Here is a 20912-nt window from a genome sequence, read left to right on the forward strand (position 1 = left end):
CCCAACCAAATTATAAACATGTAGTTTAACTGAAAGGCATTCTAATTTTCATGCTCTGTTGAGTATAAATACAAATTCAAGGCAGCCAAACTATCCATTTCCAAATAAGAATATATACCTACACTCATTAAAATCATCTGGAAATGTGTATCATTAGTAAATGAGTAAGAAATTTTCACTAGTATAAAATTCCTGCTTTATATAAAAGCCACACTGGCCATTCAAGTAGTTTGAGGTTTTTGTTTTTTTTTTTTTAACCCCATAGTTTTATATTTGTACTAAAATGATGAATTTAGACTTGAAATTATGTTAAAGGAAAATTAAAAGTCACTTCTATCTTTAGGGGATTTTTAAAGTGTGCATGTAAAGAGCAAAGTGTCCATCTGCCGATCTACTATCAACGCACCTTTTCTCTCTAAGGAAACAGCTCATGCTTATCAGGTTTTTAGAGGTCAATTAACCCTCCAATGGAGAAGCAACACCAAGTTTCCCTCAGTTTGTGCAAGTTAAAGGTCAAAGGGCAAAGACACAGAACAGGACTCTTCAAGGAAAATTTTCACAGAAGATAATGTTTAAGTTGTTGTTAATGACAGTCAACAGATCAGTAATCAAGTTCAAGGCAAGCTGTTCATTGTTTCAAAAGCTAATCCCCTCAAAAGCTGGCTTTCACACAAAGCCAATGTCTGACTCATGGGGTGCATTCCTTCTGACCATCTCTAATAAGTTCACAGCCCAGTGGCTGTAAAGCCTTTCACTGCAAGAAGCAGCTCCTAAAAAAATCAATTACGAGGTCTGTCAGTTGCTGACTTTTCTCTAGGAAAAAAATATTGATACAAACCTGCTCTGCAGGTCACATGAGAATGACAATACTGCTGTTAGAGGACAGGTTACACTCAACAATGAGATGCTTTGGTGGTCTCTTGGCTCTGTCAGCGATCAAATGGATGGCTAAATGCCAGAAGCCACACGAACCCTTTGAGAACTATGGTTAACATGCAACAGCTAATACACTGGAGTATATTCATGCAATCTCAGAGTCATCGTTTTAATTCATTTGTAAGATGGCAATGCTAACGGCATGTTCCATGGCAAAACTGATTTTTCATGCAATGGATTTTAAAACAGAAATTCAGTGTGTCTAACAACAAAGACAACGACAACAAAAAAGACAGGCTGTTATAATCAGTCGTTCAAATAAAATTTCACTCTTACAAGATATTTAATAAAATACCTTTTTATTTGCCAGAAAATGTTTGGCAAGTAACATCATTTCTGTTTGTTATAAATGCATTTATGTAGTACTGTAAATCACTTAAAATTACATGGGGCTATAGGATATCTGTTTTAAAAACCTGAACTCCTTGAACCTATGCCTGTTTTTACCATTGCCCACTTCTATAGTTTACCAGATCCTAAGACTCTGAAAGCTGATTTGATAGTTCTCAAAGGGTTACACCACTATATTACTGGAGTCACATACCCTTAGAAAATGACTGTCATTTTAAACCACTTTAAAGACAGACTGCTTCTTGCTCCCCTTATAATGAATATTCCTGACAGACCCATGGAAGGCCTGGGGCAATGGCCTAGTACAACTTGGGGAGATTATCACAATGATGTCGGGGTGAGGTGGCAGGAAGGGGCTTGGAAACACTTCAAAACAATCAAAAGGTCCCATCTGAATGTAGCTGTGAATATAAATGTGATGAAACATTGAAGACATAGCTGAGAACAGCTGTATAAAATGAAAAATGGATGTAGTATTAAGGCTGTTACTATATTGCAGATATCTTGGCCCCTTGTTTGTTGGAAAATGGCTGTCCCAACAGTCTCAAGTCCTGCATGTGTATTCCAGGTCTCCCACCTGACAAGAATGAAGCATAGGAGACTCTCCCGAGCAGTCAGAGAGCTATCTTCTTTGGAGACGAAGCTGTTTTGGGTCTTCACACTTTCCTGAAAGTTTAATGGTGGGTTTTTTTGTTTAGCCTTTTCTTTTTTCTTGCTATGAAGCAAAAATTTGTGGGTTTTCCATTTTGCTTTTCTCCCCCCAGAAATGGGCTCAGACGTCAGAAAACAAAATAAAACGTAATATTAGAAACCTTTAAGAAGAATCCTTTCTTCTTTTTCCTCTTTAGGTAATCCTGAAAATTAACTGGGCATTGAGCGTGCAGAGGAAAGGCCTAGAACTGAATGACAAAGAAAGACAAAGCACTGAAGGACAGCAGATACTGTGCATCGTGGAAGCTTCCCCATGAGTGCATCTCCACTCATGTGCAGGGCCAGCAACCCTCTGGGTTTGAAAGGTCAGCCCCAATCAGGCTGCCACAAGCCTGCTCCTAGCTAGGAAACCGCATAACAGCTCTTGTCTTGAATCTCGAGTTACCACAAACTCCTAGAAAAGAAAGAAAGGGAAAAACCCTCCATCACACCCACTCTTGCATAGAGCGTTTGCAGTACAGTATGTGGCGGGGCGTTCCTTTCCTCTTGAACTGGAGCACAGTATAAACCAAGACAAGTAGGCATAAGGCCAAGATGCAGGGGATGACAATAGCTATGGCTTTCACAGTGCTGGCTGTATTGTCCAGTTTGATGACAATGTCTACATCATCTGGTGGGCTGTGTCCTTCTTTCTCTCTGTCTGTTGGTCCATCACAGCCCATAAAATCCTTGAGGATGGATCTGGGATATCCAGGTTCTACCTTGAGTATCTGGTTGTTGAATTTCCAGTACTCCTTTCCTTTGTAGAAATATGTAAAGCCTGGTGGGGGGAAAACAACACACACAGGAACCACTTATTGGTAAAAGAGTAGATGTCTAGAAATTTAATTAAATAGGCTACTTAAAAGATGTATGTTAAGGCCACTCAGTTTTTATAGGAAGAAAACCCTATTCCCACTCAGCTGTTCGTTGATATGGATCTGGCTGTTGTGGTCCAGAAACTGGGCCCTCAAATGCTTACTGACGGCTCAACAGGGAGAAAGAAATACTGTTTATACAGAGTGTTAAAAGCCCATGCTATACGCATCAACACTGCTGCTAGCTTATAGAATTGCTGGTGCAGAATTACACACTAGTGTGAGCGTACCAACCTGTATTAAAAGATACTGAAACAGCCTTATAAACAGAAGCCCCGCTAGCCCTAATGCAGCTATTGAGGACATTGCATAATACATTAAAAGGAGGCTTCTCTGTAAAATAGTTCAAGGGACATTTCTAATCATCTTAAGATTGGGAATAGTTGTACTCCTCTTAAGAAACAAGTTTGTTTTGTCATTTGGGAAAGAAGTCCTAAGAAATTAGAAATCATGAAACTGGAGATGATATCCTTGGTCTGCCAGGAATTTTAATAATTAAATAGATATTTATTGTATTTTGTGCAGTAATCTCATTTTCAGCTCTAGATCATGCCCATTTTGTCTCTCCTTTTGTCCTTGTTATTTAACTTTATTATAGACTAGGATAAATTTTTATCATCTAGCTATACTTTACAGAATTTCAAAAGCCTTTATCAATCCTTTTAGAGTAAAGGGTTAATAGAGTGTAAATAAATCTATAATTATGTCTTTAATACTTCCAGCTAACCTATATTTCATGGAGGAGGAGGTGGTGGTATGCAGAAGGCTCAGATAACTTAGCAACACATATGATTTGTGTTCCAAAATATTATGGATGCAGATAACAGACTTGTAAACTTGTGACAGTTAAATGACAATTACGTGTGATTTTCTTAGGACTGTTCTCTTGTTTTTCCAGGAAACAAGCCCAGGTTTTTCTTTCATAGCTTCTTCATGTCAAGTTTCTTTGTGACTTCACTTTAATTCTTGCTTTGTGATACAATTCAACAAACTAAAAAGAAAGGTTTTAATGTTATCTTTACTTAACACTTTGGGGAGCTATCTAATTTTGAATAGTATGCCTACTTTCTGAATTAATAATCATTAATGAGAGTTTTTTCTTCTATTAATGAGCACTTACTATGGAAGAATCTTTGTGTAAAAGCTTAGTAAATGACATCTTTTAATCCTCACACGCACTCTGTCAGGTAGAATTAACTACCTATATTTTTCAGGCAAAGATACTGAAGCTCAGAGATAAAATGATATGCCCAACACTGCTGGAAAAAGGATTTAAATTTTGGTCTAGCTTTAGAGCCTGAATCTTAATAACTTTTCTAAGACTAGGTCTCTTAGAGATTTCTGTCTTTTCACAAATACTCCTTAGTTCAACATCACAGGTTGTGATAGATCTCACCCCTAAAATAATAACAACAATAACAACAAAAAACCTCTGACATCTCTTCAAAAAATTTCAGCTAGGATTGATCGTCACTTCAGGTCACTTCACTCTAGAAATCATTCTGTTCAATGCCATGAAAATTGGCTGTTGCTCTTAGATTTGAAGGGCAGTTTTGTAATCAGAACAAGTTGCCAAGTGAAAACTGGTGTGTGTAGATTAAAATTTTCTGCAGGGAGCTGGTATTTGATCATGTTAATGAAAGCCAATGTAATTACTCAGCAACCTAGATAAAGCAATGTTGAGGGCCTGCCAAATAACAGTACCTTCGATGATCATAGTTGAATAAATCGATCTAGAATTAAACAGACATTCAAAACAGGTGAACAAACTTCTTATATTTGTAGATCGGAAACCAACAGCTGAAAGTGTCCTTATCTTTCACTTTTAGTCAAAGCTAATTACTATGAAAACCACTGGGTGTCATATGAAAATTCAGAAGTTTGCATTTCCATACGTATCATTTGGTCTGCAGGCCAAATTTTACAGTATTAACACACTCCATGTACAGCAGAATTGTAATTTGCTCAATACACTTATCAAAGACAAGAAATCTCATCAGCAGAATAATAGAAATCTGTCCAACCTTGACCCTGAAAAATTCATCTCATTCAATGATTTGGGTTTTTCTAAACCCTTTAAGAAATGTCAGTGGGTTGAAGAAGATTTATGTACTCATTTTTTTCTTCTTTTGTGAGTAACTTTGATGTTATAATCTTGTAGATATTATGCTTACTAAGAGTAGAAATTTGAGATGAATTCTTACCTGAATTATCATTTTTGAGAAATTCTGAGAAAGAAGTCAGTGAGGTTGTAATGAATTACTTGATGACCTTTTGTTCTCCTGTATTTGATTGGTTTTCACTGGTGACTGTTCTATTGCTTAATCCTAAAATGTAAGGAGAGATTGTCTACCGTAGCTGTCTTGTTACAACTTCGCAGATGATCGCATGGCAGTACCTATGAGCTCTCTCTGTTTTCCACTCATATATTTATTAGTAAGAGGATAATGTTTAATAAATGTGAATAAATTAACTGCATCTTGTGAAAATGTTTGCTTGAATCCCACTGACAGCTTTTAACAGAGAGTGAGAGTGGGTTAGAGAAGTAATATACCAACAGAATCAAGTCAAAACTTTTAATAGGGTAAAAGCGGAGCTGTAATCAGTAAACAAAATGAAACAGTGTTAAAAGTAGAATTTTGTATTAAACTTAAAATTGCATTTTATAAGGAGAAAATATAGAATACCTAGGAGGTGGGGCTTGACAGCAATTAGAGATTTGAAGGTGGGTAATTGCAGTGATTATCCACTATAATTTTAGTATATGATAAAAAATCATGCCACTGCTTAAAACACTGTCAAAAGCAAGAAGTAATTTCACTATATTTTGCATAAGTCAAATATCCTTTGGATTACTGTAGCTATTTTCAGGAGCGGGCTAAAAATAAAGTGGAAAATAAGAAAATTGTTAAACTAAGAATAGTTACGGGTGAAAATCGGGATGCTGATGGCTTAGGAAGCTACATTCTGAGAAAGTCTAAGGTACGTCAAATATGACAAAATGAAAAATTTAGCCTGACATGGCAGACTGTCAATTACCTTAATGATAAAACATAGGAGAAGATGATTTAGCTTTTCCGCTTTGGAAAGAGTGTATTAGAGCAATTCACTGAGCTAGAATGTTCTAGTTTCAACCCTTAGACATATATTATCAATTTCATGATCACGAGTAAGTACTTAAACTAGCTGATGTTGGTTTTCTCATTTATAAGTAATTATAAAGGAGGCAAGGAGGTATTTGTGTTGGACAATTAAGTTAGATAACAAATTTATGTAGCACAGCTGATTGATGGTAGGAACTCAGTAAACGGCACCGCATATTCACATTTCACTGGTCAAGGTGGCAGAATTAATATCAATAGGTATTGGTATTATAGGAAAGCATATTCCACCTTAATATGAAAATATACTTCAAAAATCTATAGCTCAAGATTAAGCTTTGGGGGATTTTTTTTTCCTTTTCCTTTCTTTGAAAACTACGATGAGGAGATGATTCCTAGGAAGAAATTCCTACCTTAGTGGAAGGATGAAGAATTAGAGAAAACAGCTCATTACTGTATCATCTCTGATTTTATGACTGTCAAGTACATGTTACCTTTATAGGGAATTACTTCGAGTCTAAATATAAATAAAAATGTGCTTACTCAATAATGTGAGCTTGCTCTCTTCTATAAGAAACATAAGGGAGGAAGTTGTGTAAAATTTGAGTTCGAGGTTAAAAACACAAGCATGAGATCTGAGTAGAGAATTTAAATTGGAGAATTTGCTATTGGTAAACTATCTAGACTAGGACCTTCCAGACTGATTAATATTGCTACCCTACAGAACAAGAGTTTCAAACAAATAAGAGATTTCCTTCACTTTATGGGATGAATGTGTAGAGTACTAAAAGGGGTCAAGTTAATTTCAACAACATTTATTGAATGGTTACCGTGCAACTGCCTTTGAAGAATTTACACTAGAGGTGATAACAAATGGGCATATAAATTGATGCCTGTAATATGAGATTTTGAGTGCAAGGGTGAGTGTACCGAAGAGAATATACAAGCACTCCTAAAAGATTAAAAGTGAGCTCAGAGTTTAAGGATATTAAAAGAAGGGCTGTACTCGGTAAGGTACAGAAGACACAGATGTGTTGAAGTTTCATCTGTAGTTTTTGTCATTTGGAAGCACTGATTTTTTCCAACATGCTTTGGTTTTTTTGCCACTATTTTACAAAGTTATTCTTTGCTCTGTGGAAAGAAAACATGAAACTCTGAATGTAAAGAAACCATTTATCCTAAACAAATATTATTTTCAGATGGACAAGAATGTGAAAAACCATGGGGTAAGATTCAGCAAGAATATTTCTTTGTTATTTTTATACAATTATGGTTTATTTCCAGAAAACCTGTATCAAATCTTAGTTTTCAGTGGTCTTGTGCATAGAGACAGGGAAAATAAAAACAGTTAATATGCTAGGAATTAAGATTATGCATACTTTTTCAATCTTTTGAAATGATTATTAAAGTTATCTTAATTATAAAAGTTATACTCATTTTAGAATATTAATAAAGGGAAGAAATTTTAGAAACTATTATCAAACTTGCTATAGTTAATCACTGGTAAGATCTTGGTCTTTGCACGTATTTCTGTCTAGGGTGTGATGACTTTTATTGAGAGCAGACTAGAGCAGTGCTAGGCATTTTGCAAATGTTAGCTGGAGTCAGTTTTATCTGGTCTGAAACAACCCTCTTTAACCTCAAGAAGTCTCCTTTCTCTAGTAGGTTCCTGGTGACAGCTATGATTCGGGGGCATGAGCTCAGTTTTCTGTCTTCCATGTGATCATCTTTCGAATTTTTCCACTTCTTTGTCCTTTGCATTTGCACAGTTTGTCAAGCATTTTTTTGCCATGTTATTGATATGATTTTGCAGCCTCCAATGTGATCGCATTGTGACTTCCTTTATTTTCTTAATGATTTCCTTTTTGTCTTAGACAGACATGTTTCAGCTCAACTTGTCCTCTCCTGTGGATTTTTGCTTTTGTCACAGACAGGCTATATTTAACTTGGTCCTTTGATTCTCCGAACCAACAGAATACACAAAACACTGCTGTTCCAGTCAGTGCCACAGTCAGGCTTCAAGGTTCCTTCTGACTTAGCCTCTGCCTGTAGTGTTTTACTCGTGGGATATCATTACACAGAATGTGGTATCAATTATATATAATGAGGATCAAAACACAGTTTGTGTTTGACTCTTCTGATTGGTATCATCCTGAGTCTCAGTTCTTTCAAGCGTGCATTCAGAGTGAATCTTATTTATACTCTGGCAATTTGTTGATGGTCAGTTATTGTTTTCAGTGGATGGCATTGATTTTTTTTATACCCCCCTGATTCTTCCTTAAATTTTTGTGGTTTCTCCTCCCCCTAGATGCATTTAATTTTGCTCTTGCAAGTGATGTTTACTTGGTTGTCATTACATATATGTTATAGACTTTTCATGCTATTTTGTACCCATATAATGTATTTTTTTTCTTGTTCCTATTATAAATCATTTGAGAGATATGTTTTTTCCCCCTCTATATTTCAGTTTCATGTCACTTTCCTTTTCCTGGAATATTATGAATAATTTTATTTTGAATTATTATTATGGTTTATTCATACTAACCTCTGAATGAGGAGAGAAATGTTCAAACTCAACAAACAGATATAGGAGTCTCAATTATCTAAAGGTACACATGAAAAATTATAATCCTCAACATGCTGTATTACTAGGTGTCTTTGTGACTCCACCCACATTTAAAGCATTTCTTGTGATCACTTCCTGTCCCATAGATGTCTGTTATTATTATCTCTACATGAATTTTAGCAGAAAATAGGTGAGGTTACTTCAAAGGTGTTAACACTCTTCAGTTTTTAAAAATGCTTTTTTAATAAACTAAAACAGGTGGAGGCTAAAGAACACCTTGAACATTATATTAAATACAAAGTTATGAAGGAAAGTTTATATGAGTATGATATAGCCCTGGTATGGCACTTTCTAATCTTTTAACACAGTGAACGAGCAGGATAAATTATTCATTTACTCAGCGAGCTCATGAAATGCATAGTGCACGTGCTGCATACCATTCTCCTTGTGAACAAAGGCTCCCTGAGGAGATTCAGGGATACCTTTCCAGACTGTGATTGGTTTGGGATAGCCAGGATCCATGGTTTTCATTTCTTCACTATATCTCCAATACCTGAAAAGGATAAACAAACGAGAACAGATGCACAGGAAAGGCAATTATGTAGACACATAATAGCATCCAGTAAATCCTTTCTGTATACTACTTGTATCCCTGTTAACGAGTTACAGAATTGATTCAACTCATGCAAAGACAGTGGACATAAATTACTGTTTCCTTTCCTGATTGTGTTAAAAATGGGTATGTTATTGTATATTTATGGTCTGCTAAAACCAATTTTAAAACACTAGCTAAGCATCATTACAATTCAAAAGGGTATCACCAACCAGTGTAGAAATCAGAGATATTCATGAGTTTTAAAACTAAGACAGCAAAATATTTCCTTTGAAATAAGCATAATTTTGATTCATTTACCCACTCATTTATTTAACAAATACTTATTGAACACCTACTATGTTTCTAGCATTATTGTAGGTGCTAGAGATACAACCTTAACCCAACAGACATGTCTCAGTTCTTATCTTATATTTTAGGATATGTAGGGATTACAGGCGGAGAAGGCAGTGGCACCCCACTCCAGTACTCTTGCCTGGAAAATCCCATGGACGGAGGAGCCTGGTGGGCTGCAGTCCATGGGGTCGCCAAGAGTCAGACACGACTGAGCGACTTCTCTTTCACTTTTCACTTTCATGCATTGGAGAAGGAAATGGCAGCCCACTCCAGTGTTCTTGCCTGGAGAATCCCAGGGACGGGGGAGCCTGGTGGGCTGCCGTCTATGGGGTCGCACAGAGTCGGACACGACTGAAGCGACTTAGCAGCAGCAGCAGCAGCAGCAGGGATTACAGGGGAAAACATACAATTTATCAATAAATGCATAGTATCAAAAGAGCTGGGAAGATCTATTTAAGAATATAAAGCAGAACAAGTTATCTAGGAATATGTATCAGCCGTTTAGAATCACTAGTTTGAGAGGTCCTCTTTGATAAGCTGATACTGTGAGCGGACTGCAGAAAGAAGTAAGAAGCAACATGTGTAGTTTTCCAGATAGGGTAACTGGTTATCGGAAGTTCCCATGGCAGGCACAAGCCTGGAGTGCTTGGGCGTCCAGTGAGTGGCAGGCACAAGCCTGGAGTGCTTGGGCGTCCAGTGAGACTGGGGTGACTGGAAATGACATAGCAAAGGGGAGATGGGCTCAGAGTGGTAACAGGCATCTCTGATTAGATAGACCCTTGCTGCTCTGGCGAAACCTGTGGTTTTCCTCTAAGAGATGCAAAGCCAATGTAGATTGTCAGCAGAGGAGCTTTAAGACGGGGCTCATTTCTGAAAGGAGCACACTGCAGCCGTGAGTGAAACAGACTGAAAAGAAGCACGGACACCAGGTGTGACGTCATTTCAGTAATCCGGAGCCACAGCGTATGCTGGAGAGCTGAGAATAATTCACGGGGTTGGGAGATTGCTTCGAAGGAAAAGCCCCGAGTGCTGACGGATGCAATGAATGCAGGATGTGGGGTAACAAAGCTGAGCATGACTCCAGAATTTGGGGCCTGAACATCCGAAGGAACAGTATTGCCATTCAGTGAGATAGGAAGCGGGGAAAGGTAAATGAGGGTGGTTTGAGGAATTGTGAGTTTGATTTTAGGTGTGCTAAATTCAGATGTCTGTTAGCAAAGTAGAGTTGTTGATGAGGCAATGGGTATATGAATATAGACTTTAGGGCAAGTCTCGACTAGAGTCCTTGGTGTGTAGACAGATAAGCAGATAAAAGCAAAGCCATTTCCTTCTCCAGGGGATCTTCCTGACCCCAGGAATCGAACCTGGGTCTCCAGCATTGTAGGCAGACGCTTTACCGTCTGAGCTATTGGGGAAGCCCATGGTGTGTAGACAGATAAGCAGATAAAAGCAAAGCTTCCAAGAGTCAGAACTCTCAGACTCTCATCCCTGCACAGGGTGGTCATTAGGCCACTTTCACAGACCTGCTAGATATCTAAGGAACAAACTGTGAACATCTCTACTTTGGATTACTCATTTTATATATTTCTAAAAGTCAAATATTTTGTATCTATATATTCAAAAGGATTGACAAAACTGGAGTGAAACCATTGGGAGTTCACAGTGATATTGCCTATTTTAGAGCAGGCATATAATGCTCTGTGCATTAAATTTATTTAATCACAATAAACCCATAAAAGAGTTGTCATTGACCCCATTTGAGAGGAGAATTCTTGGAGGACAATGAATGATACACAGAATTCTAACCAATTCTGTTTGATTTCAAAAGTTTCTACTCTTTCCTCTACACATACCAAATATGTTTGATAACATTTTCTCCCTCCGCTACCATCACTAGACATGTCTTAGTACGTGCTAAAGGTAGTGTTACACCAAAAGATTTGTGGCGTAACACACAATGCATTTATATTGAGATTAGATATTTGGTTCAAACCAGAAAAAGAAAAAAACAATCCAGTCTTTTCTGGACATGCTCCTGTTCCAGGTCTATGGAGAATCCTTTATCTATTGGACTATGGGCTCTTGGAAAGAATGTTTTGCTTCAGATTCCTAGATACCTTAGAAAAGTAACATGCGGAATATTAGCACTACCTCCACCTTCCCTGTTCATAGAGAAAGTAGAAACAGATTGTTTCAGGATGTATCCCAATAAATAAGCCACAAGGCAGATTTTATCCAAAAAGGGAAACACATGATGCAGGTGTTTGTCACAGATTCTTATCACACAGAAGATGAAGGCAGATCTGATAGAGAGATCAGGAAGGGCTGCAGGGAGAAACGCTGAGCTGAAATCATGGTAGCTGGGCCTATCTTATTGAAGAAGACCAGTAGGGAGTGCAAAGTTCTACCAAAGCTAAAGTGCATTTTTCATTCACATTTTTTTTTTTCCCATGGAAACACCAGATTTAAGTTATTTTTGAATATTTCATCACAGAACACACTGTGATGAATATAGCATGTTTAAGGAGATTGAGATTGCACTCAAAATCTCCAGATCTTTTCTCTCAAGCAAATATTTCAATGATATTTACAATAGTCACATATACTAACTAGTTCCTGAGTTGACCATAAAGAAACATTTTTGCAGAGAAATCATCAAATACCTTATTTCACGGATTCTAAGATGCATATATTTCCACATTTTGCATCTGTGTTATGTCTCACATCTCAATGCTATGTCAAAGTATACTTGGCAGTTTTTTCCTCAATGATAGATTATATAATGATATAACACAATAAGTGAAATTTTTAGTTAGCATAAACCATAACTTAAAGCAAATTTTAAAATTTCCCTAACCAAGGAATAATTTTACATTCTAGTTGACAATGGGACCACATTCCATACATGATTTAAGGAAGATTCTTACATACTCAGAAAACATGTTTATTCTCCAAAGTTTAGTTACAACAATGTTCACGTTACAGGACCTATTCTTCATGAAGCATTTTGTAGATATACATAATTTTAATCTTATTTCACCAAAACCCCTCACCAATCTTTTATATTACAGGTTAAAATGTGCTTATGCTGATGTCCTAACCATAGATTTAGTATATATGATCACTCAATTTAGTCAATAACAAAGCATTGGGCATCGTATTATTCAAAGGTAACATCTTAATCATATTTGCTTTTCTTGAATGTTACAGAGTTGAAACTCAAATGCTTTTTGACTCATAGTTTAGTACAATTTTTTACCCCATTACTGCTAGTGTTTGCCTTGACATAGCGTTCTTACATTAATCTCTATGCCATCTTACTCTCTTGGGGCCCTCACTGAAATTCATAATGCTCATTGTGTCCATATAATTTCCCTTCATCCCTCATTCTATTCACTCATAGACATATTTACCTACCATTTTTTGAGCACTGATATGCAAGGCACATAAACTTTACAGAGATCACAGTTCAAAAAAATATTAATGGAATGTGGATTTCATTGTACTCATTCAGAGGAACATAATCCTGGTATGAATTTGTTAGGATAAAAGCAATTTCCCCCTCTTTTTGCTAGCTGATAATGCAAAACTATAATTTCATTTCACAGTTTTTGAAAAACTCACAGGTAGCTTGGATCCTCAGGTTATCTGCTGTGTCAGCTTTGATATATACTCAGTAAACTTAAATGTGATTAAAATCATCTAACTATATTTAACCATAATATTACTAAGTCCATTATATGATTATATAAAGACATTACATTCAGCTACTTTATAAAAAAGCTGAGGCTTATGAGGTTTGCATTTTAATTTCGAACATATGTAACATATTTCAACATAAACAAAAAAGTTCAATCTGCTGATTTTTTTCTCCTGAAAAATACAGGTTACATTGAACTTACAGGTTCATTGAGAAGGATATTAATGTATTCAGATGGAAGATTATGTAAATAAATTGGAGGGGTTTAAAATTTAGACATTATAATGGAAAACTTTTGGAAAGCTATTGTAAATAAATGGTATAGCTTTTTCTTCTAACATATCTATAATCTTTGCAGTAGAATTATGACTTTAAATTGCTGATTCTTTGAGAAACACATAGTAAATCAGTCTTCTAAAATAAATCATGAATAGAAATGGGATTTATTCATCATTTTCAGACTGATTATGAGTCATAATTATAAGAGAAAACAGTTGTTCATGTAATAAAATACAGTAATTTCTTAAATTCCTTCTGTGTGAACAAATAAACAGTGTAGAACATTCTGAAATGATGTACTTTAATGTTTCTGGATACTGAACTCGAACTGAACAAAAAGCTTGATTTTACATGACCTGGTCATTTCTTCATCCACTTTGTCTCATTTTTCTTTTTTTACTTCAGAGCCAGGATGTCTTTCCCTCTGTTATCACAAAACCAGGGGCCACTTTTTTTCACACCCAAATAATCATACAAAATTTCTTTCTTCAGAAGCATTATTAAAAATGGAAAATAATCAAAAATAGCAATTTGTACTCTGCTGGATAATTTTAAAAACACGAAAAGAAAATACTTCATAAACACATAACTTAAGCTACAAGAAATCGATTTTTTTTTTTTTTTGGCTATTGGTGGTAATAATAATAAACCAAAATAGATCTAAATTTTGTCTTCTTTCTTTGAAAATTTCTTAAAATCCTCAATGGTTCACCCTAGAATGAATTATAGCAATAGAATCTTGGATATATTTGTGAGAAGATGCTAAGAGATGATTTAGGATGACAGCATTTTAGAGCTAAATGTTATGAAGATGAAAATGTATGCAAGTACCTATTTATAGTATATTAAGAAAAGGGCAAGTAGGAATCTGAAGGACTGAGCTCCATGCTGTATGTGAAACAGTGAACGTGGACGTTTTAATCTGAATTTATAGATGTGTTTAAAGAGCCGTCATTTCACCTACACTTCTGCACTTAGGAGATTTCATGTGGGCCCCTACATGCAATGCAATTGATATGTCAATTACTCACAAATCTGGGCCTCCAACCCACCTTTCCTTGAGAACTCGGGCATCCAACTACCTCCTTGGTTTCTCCAGTTGTGTGTAAACAGGTATCTATGTACCAAAAGTGAGCATTTCAAACTCTAGATCCCCTTTTCCCAATATCCCTTCTCTCATATGTTCCATCTTCAGAAATGGCACAATCTCTTCAATTCCGGTGATAAATCTAGATGTTATTTATTTGTTCTTCTCCCCTCTAAAATCCAAGCCTTAAGAACAGCTTGCTATGAGTACATAAAAAACATATACTGTACTCTTCGCTCCACCGACACTGCTGCTATTGTGTCAACCTGTACTACCTCAACAGCCTGCCAAGTAACGTCCTTGCATCCACATTTAAAACCCATTAGTCATATAGAAGTCACAATGATGATTTTGAATACACATCAGAACATGTACTTTCCTGCTGAAAACCCTCCAACGCCTTTCTATTGTACTTAAAATGCCTCATCATCTGGTCCTTACCTACCTATGGGACCTCTTCAACCACTGACTTACTATGCTCTCGCAACAATGTTTTTTTCTGATTTGAACATTCTAACATTATTGCTTTTGCATCACTGTCTCACGTGCTTACACTACACTGGCCTGAATAACTTCATGTGACTGAAATTTCTCCCCTCTTGAGTCCCCGCATCAGTGCATCCTTCCCAATTTAGGCCTTTCTTGACTTACACACTAAGCTCCCCACCACTCTTTACCACCCATGAGTCTCTATTACATCAGTACCTGTTTATTTCTTTGTAGCGTTTCTCAATGTTAAAACATCAAGGTCATTTTTTTCTTCTCTCTTTACAACAATATCCCTGATACAGTCTAAGGACAATAGGGGCAGAAGCCTTGTCATCTTTTCTCCTACTATATCTTTATTACCCAGCACATGTCAATAGTACGTGCTCAAAATATGTGTTAAATAAATGAGTGAAGGATATGCCAAGACAAGCACAGAAATCTTAAGGAAGCAGGAATTAGAGCTATTGAGAATGGAATGGGCTGTCTCATATTTATACTGTTACCACAGTTAGTCAGGTACGGAAGGATGCTTACCTGTGGAATGTAATTGAGGCCGTCCAGACTTTGGTAGCAAGTGAATAAGACACAGGGCTGACATATGGCAGTGTTTAGACCAAGGCTAATTTAAAGGTGTGCTTTGTTTGTCTAGCAGATTATAGAATTTTTTCTGATTTTGAATGCTCTTCTAGATATGTGTGGTTTGCAGCTCACCACAGTATCCATCACTCCCTACTGCCTTATATATTACTCCTGTACCTAGTACATTATTTGCCTGACCCCTTAAATCAATCCAGGCTTCCCAGGTGCTCAGCTGCTAAAGAATCTGCCTGCAATGTGGGAGACCGGGGTTCGATTGCTGGGTTGGAAAGAGCCACTGGAGAAGGGAAAGGCTCCCCACTCCAGTATTCTGGCCTGGAGGATTCCATGGACTATAGTCCATGGGGTTGCAAAGAGTCGGACACGACTAAAGGACTTTCACTTAGAGCAATTGAAGTTTTTACACCTGGACTAGGTTAGCTCTCAAATTCTTTTCTGATCTTATACTTAGAGAAATAGAAGTCTGTTAATATGTTTTTTTAAACAGAAAAATGTCAATAATTAAGAGGAAGGAATAAGTAAGGATAAAGGAATTTTCAGTAAATTTTCTCTCAAAATATACATGGGAAATACATAAAATGTTGATAAGTATTGTAAATAAATAATGTCTATAAGGAAAATACACACTGAATTTTCATATAAAAGTGACAACCAGATCGCTTTTCACATTTGCGTTAGTTTAATGTCTTTTCCATCTAGTTTTAATCTAGAAAGAATATATCAATAAATGTTGTGACTTTGGAATTAAATATACAAATATGAAGTAGTCTTCTTATAAAACATCTATGACAAATGAACTCATATAAAATCACACACATGAAGATTAATTAGGATCTTGTTTTAAATATTTTTAAAATCTATGAAAGCAGTTACTTAAGCAGAACTTAAAATCAAAGTATTTCTATATGTTTTATATATTCGGCATGTAGCTTGTCAAGCAGAACATAAATTAACTAAAACTCCTTTTCTCATTTACTATAATCTTTATTATAAATTTGGTATCTAACCTTCATTGATTTCATTGACTTGAGACAGCCAACATTTAATTTCTAAACAGTTTTTGGAAGAAGTACTAAGTTTTTAGAATGGAAACATTTTTATAAGTAAGGCTAACTGATAATAAAACAGCAGCTTTAATTATCATCTCTGAAATGCTCATTAAAACTGTAATATGAAAGCTAAGCTCTCATGCTCTGTCCTGTAGAAGTTAATTTCTCCAGGGTCTCTTCTCAGCCTTTTGTTTCTACCCCTTTCTGGGGGTGGGAGGGGGAAACCCAACACAATTCAACAAGCAATTAAAACCAGCTGAAGAATTAATCTCTAACAGCCTTGAGGGTCATTAATTTAAAGAGTATGTTGTAAGTCCACTGATTTATTTCCATTAGCGGTCACCATGCTATGGCAATCAATTTCTTCATTCTTCTCTTTTCATACTCTAACCACATTTATATCTTGCTGAAAGTCATATACATTTTGTGGTAAGTAATATCTTCTACTATGATAGAGTTTTTTTGATGAACTTGTGATTTAGTAAGAAACATCTAGCAAAACTTTAGCTTCTTGATAGCGAACTAAAATCTATGAATATTTTGCTGTAGAAATATATGCAAATTTAATGCATAAAAAGTTCTTAACAAATAAACGTAAAGCTATACATTTTTATCCATGAATGCAAATGATAGAATCTTTTTGTTCACAGATAAAGCTCAACATTTCCAAACACTTGCATTCCAACATTACAAAGTGCAAAATAAACAAGGTTTATATCCTTACTTTTCTCAAGTAGTTGAGGACATTTTATAGGGTTACATTATGTTAAGACTATAAGGCAAATTCAATACTAACTTGTTGGTCATTAAAACCTGTTGTTTTTAATGTGTGTTTGTGAGTTGCCTGTGCTCTGCTGCTGCTGCTGCTGCTGCTGAGTCGCTTCAGTCGTGTCCGACTCTGTGTGACCCCATAGACGGCAGCCCACCAGGCTCCCCCATCCCTGGGATTCTCCAGGCAAGAACACTGGAGTGGGTTGCCATTTCCTTCTCCAATGAATGAAAGTGAAAAGTGAAAGTGAAGTTGCTCAGTCATGTCTGACTCTTCGCGACCCCATGGATGCAGCCCACCAGGCTCCTCCATCCGTGAGATTTTCCAGGCAAGAGGACTGGAGTGGGTGCCATCGCCTTCTCCGTGCATGCGCTTTAACTACTTGTAAAATGACATACTTAAGTTCTACCTACCAATGACGTTTACTTACGAATGTCACATTTTGATCCAACTAGTAACAGTGCAACTAAAATTTGACTTTTCATCTTTCTTTTTAACCTATTGCTAATTTAAATTTTAGCCTTTGACTTTGATTTCATATGTAATATCTGTCAACAAGTGGGCAGGGGTAGAACTAGCATGCCTAGGGGCTACGGTACATCAAGATAGTAACTATTCACTTTAAGCTTTACAAACCCTGTTAGTAATGTCATCAAAGCAAAAACTGTGACGGAAAATAACAAGAGACATTATACATCAAGCTAAAGGTTATTTAGTCTGGTGACAGTTTGGTTAGTTCATAGCACCTGTCTGCTGGTACCTAAATAACAGTGTCTTAAGAAATAGAACTCGTCGACGCAGGATACAGCATGCTTGGGGCTGGTGCACGGGGATGACCCAGAGAGATGGTATGGGGAGGGAGGTGGGAGGGGGGTTCATGTTTGGGAACGCATGTACACCCGTGGTGGATTCATGTCAATGTATGGTAAAACCAATACAGTATTGTAAAGGAAAATAAAGTAAAAATAAAAATTAAAAAAAAAGAAATAGAACTCGTGACAAAACTGAAGGTATTTGAAAATGTTCAGAATTAACTGTGTGCAAAGTATAAAAATTTAACTTTTTAAATATAAAAGCAAAAAAAGACCTGTTTAAAAGCACTTGTAAGTAAAGTAAGTAAAATTACACAAAATGAGTTCTAAGGATAAATATATACTGCCTATATAGCTTTATAGGCATGCTATGATTATGGAGAAGAGAAAGAATATATACTACATATATACATTTATAAAGCCATATTATTTGGGAATATAAAAGGAAGATTTATCTTCAATATTATTTTAAAACATGTTTAAGAGAGTTTCAATTCTATTAATTCTTGTGTTTACATCCACACAGATTCTTTCACCAAAGGTCCATTCCTGTTATAGACAAGAAATATTGACTTCTCTAAACATCAGTTAACTGTTTTCCTCATGTGAAGTGTGTACTGACCTGTCCCCCTTGAAGAAATAGGTTTTCCCAACGTCCTCCCACCAAATGGCTGAATCAATACCATGAGGGGGAATTCCGCTTCCAAGAGTAATCAAGTCATGAGGGTAACCAGGTTGAAGAGTCGTGTCCTTGAACACCCAATATTTGTTACCTGTATGAAATAAGTGCAAATGCAGAATATACTAATTTAATGTCAGAAATTATAATATATCTATTAACACAATGCATTTAAAATTCTTTTACGTGAACACCATGAAAAAACTTAGCAGCAGTCATATCTGGAATACTGATGCCATTTTTGAAACACCAATGCTATTTTCAAAAGTAGACATAATGAAAAACTATTTAATAATGCAATCAGAATTTGTGAACTAATTTAAGAAATAAAAAAGATCTACAATTTAGCATTTGGGAACAGTTTTGAGTTAAAGGCCAAGAATTGTTTTCCTCTAGCCTTATTTTCATTCAAGGCTAAAATCATTCCTGTGTCTTGTGCATTCTATACGACCTCAGATCGCCGGAATGATTACAACCTCTACTCTGTTAAAACACTTCCTCTAGGCTGGTCCTCTCCTTTTATTACATAAACATTCACAAGTCTCTCTAGTCCTATAAAGTCATCCTCCTTTGACCCGATGCCCTCTTTTAGCTGTTACACTATCCTTCTCTTCAAGAGTTGTGGCTGAAGGGAGCAAAATTTTAATCCTCATCTTGCTCAGAATTGTCAGAGTATGGCAATACTAAAAAGAGATGAATTGCGGTCAGCTTTATTGCTGTTTTGAACTTATCTACAGACAACGCACTTCCTCATGCCGTCCACCCTAGGTGGACTGTGTAAACACTCCCCTCTTTGCTATGCACTGAAGTCGTTTGCAACAATTTCTCTTTCCACTAAAAGCTGATTTAATACATATTGCTAGTGATACTTTTTGTCACGAAGGCACCAGTTCCTACAGTTTTCCACCCCTATCTGTTGACACCGTTGGCCCTTTAAGGAATGTTCCCCCCTGAGCTGCTGGAAAACCCTTTTGCTGTTGTTTCTCTTTCTTCCCTACCTGCTCCCTCTCTGGTCTTCATTTACTTCATTCAGTCCTTGAAGGTTGGCACGCCCTGTGCTTCTTTCCTCTGCACCTTCTCTTCTTATTTCACGCAGGGGAGGGGCAGAGGTGGTGTCACAAACTCAGGGGCCAAGGTACAGAGGACAGAAGTGCAGTGACAGTGATATTCAAATATTCTGAGACACAGCCACAAAGTCAGCAAACTGCTGCCTTAAAGGCGGTCCACCCTCCTCCGCCCACGTCCTTCTCCCCTGGTCCTTCGGATCTTTCTATAATCAAGCAGCTTCTAAACTCACTAACTCCTCTTGAGGTTAATATCTGGTGAAGTGAAATACCTTAATATCTGACAAAGTATCTTGTGTCCTTTCTAATAGATGAAAGGCGTCCCTTGTTGTTAAATATTTCAATACTATTCTAAGATGAGGACTATAATAAACTAGCATTCATGTTATACCTAAGGGAATCTTAAAAAAAAAATAAAAATCAAAACCACTACTGGCCTAAAACAACCAAAAAAGCATATCTTCTGGCTAGTTAGGAGTCTCTAGTTTGTAAACAGACTTATGTTTATCAAGAGCTTCAGCTACCATTTGCCATCACTTTAAATCAAAACAGCCATTTTTGAGTACCTTCACTGTCCCAAGTATCTTGTTAGAAATTAAGGATACTAAAGAGAACAAGACAGACTATTATCATCCTACACTGAAGTGAATTTGACATATGAAAATTACGAACACAAAAATGTAATTGCAGTACTTGAAACCCTAATAAATGCTATGAAGGGAAACACATCAGGGGCTGAGAAAAAGAAAACATAGAGGGAACTTACTTCAAGTAAGGAGATTAGGAAAGCATCTCTAAAGAAGTAACACTTAAGCCAGACTTTAAAGAAAGAGAAGATGATACCTATGCAAAGAATACTGAGAAGAGCATTCCAATAAAAAGAGTTATATATGATTTAAAAAAAAAAAAACTGAAA

General features: G+C 36.4%; 1 protein-coding gene across 1 annotated transcript in view; it reads right to left on the reverse strand.

Annotated features, from left to right (window-relative positions):
* MMP16 (matrix metallopeptidase 16) overlaps positions 259-20912 on the reverse strand; it is a 382552-nt gene continuing 361898 nt past the window's right edge. The window contains exons 8-10 of the mRNA XM_005689258.3: positions 18876-19026; positions 8960-9075; positions 259-2758 (exon numbers count right to left, since the gene is read on the reverse strand). Coding sequence (XP_005689315.1) covers positions 2424-2758; positions 8960-9075; positions 18876-19026 — 602 coding nt within the window. The 3' untranslated portion in view covers positions 259-2423. The remainder of the gene's footprint in view (positions 2759-8959; positions 9076-18875; positions 19027-20912) is intronic.

This window comes from Capra hircus, chromosome 14 (genome assembly GCF_001704415.2).
Source record: "Capra hircus breed San Clemente chromosome 14, ASM170441v1, whole genome shotgun sequence".
Classification (NCBI taxonomy): Eukaryota; Metazoa; Chordata; class Mammalia; order Artiodactyla; family Bovidae; genus Capra; species Capra hircus.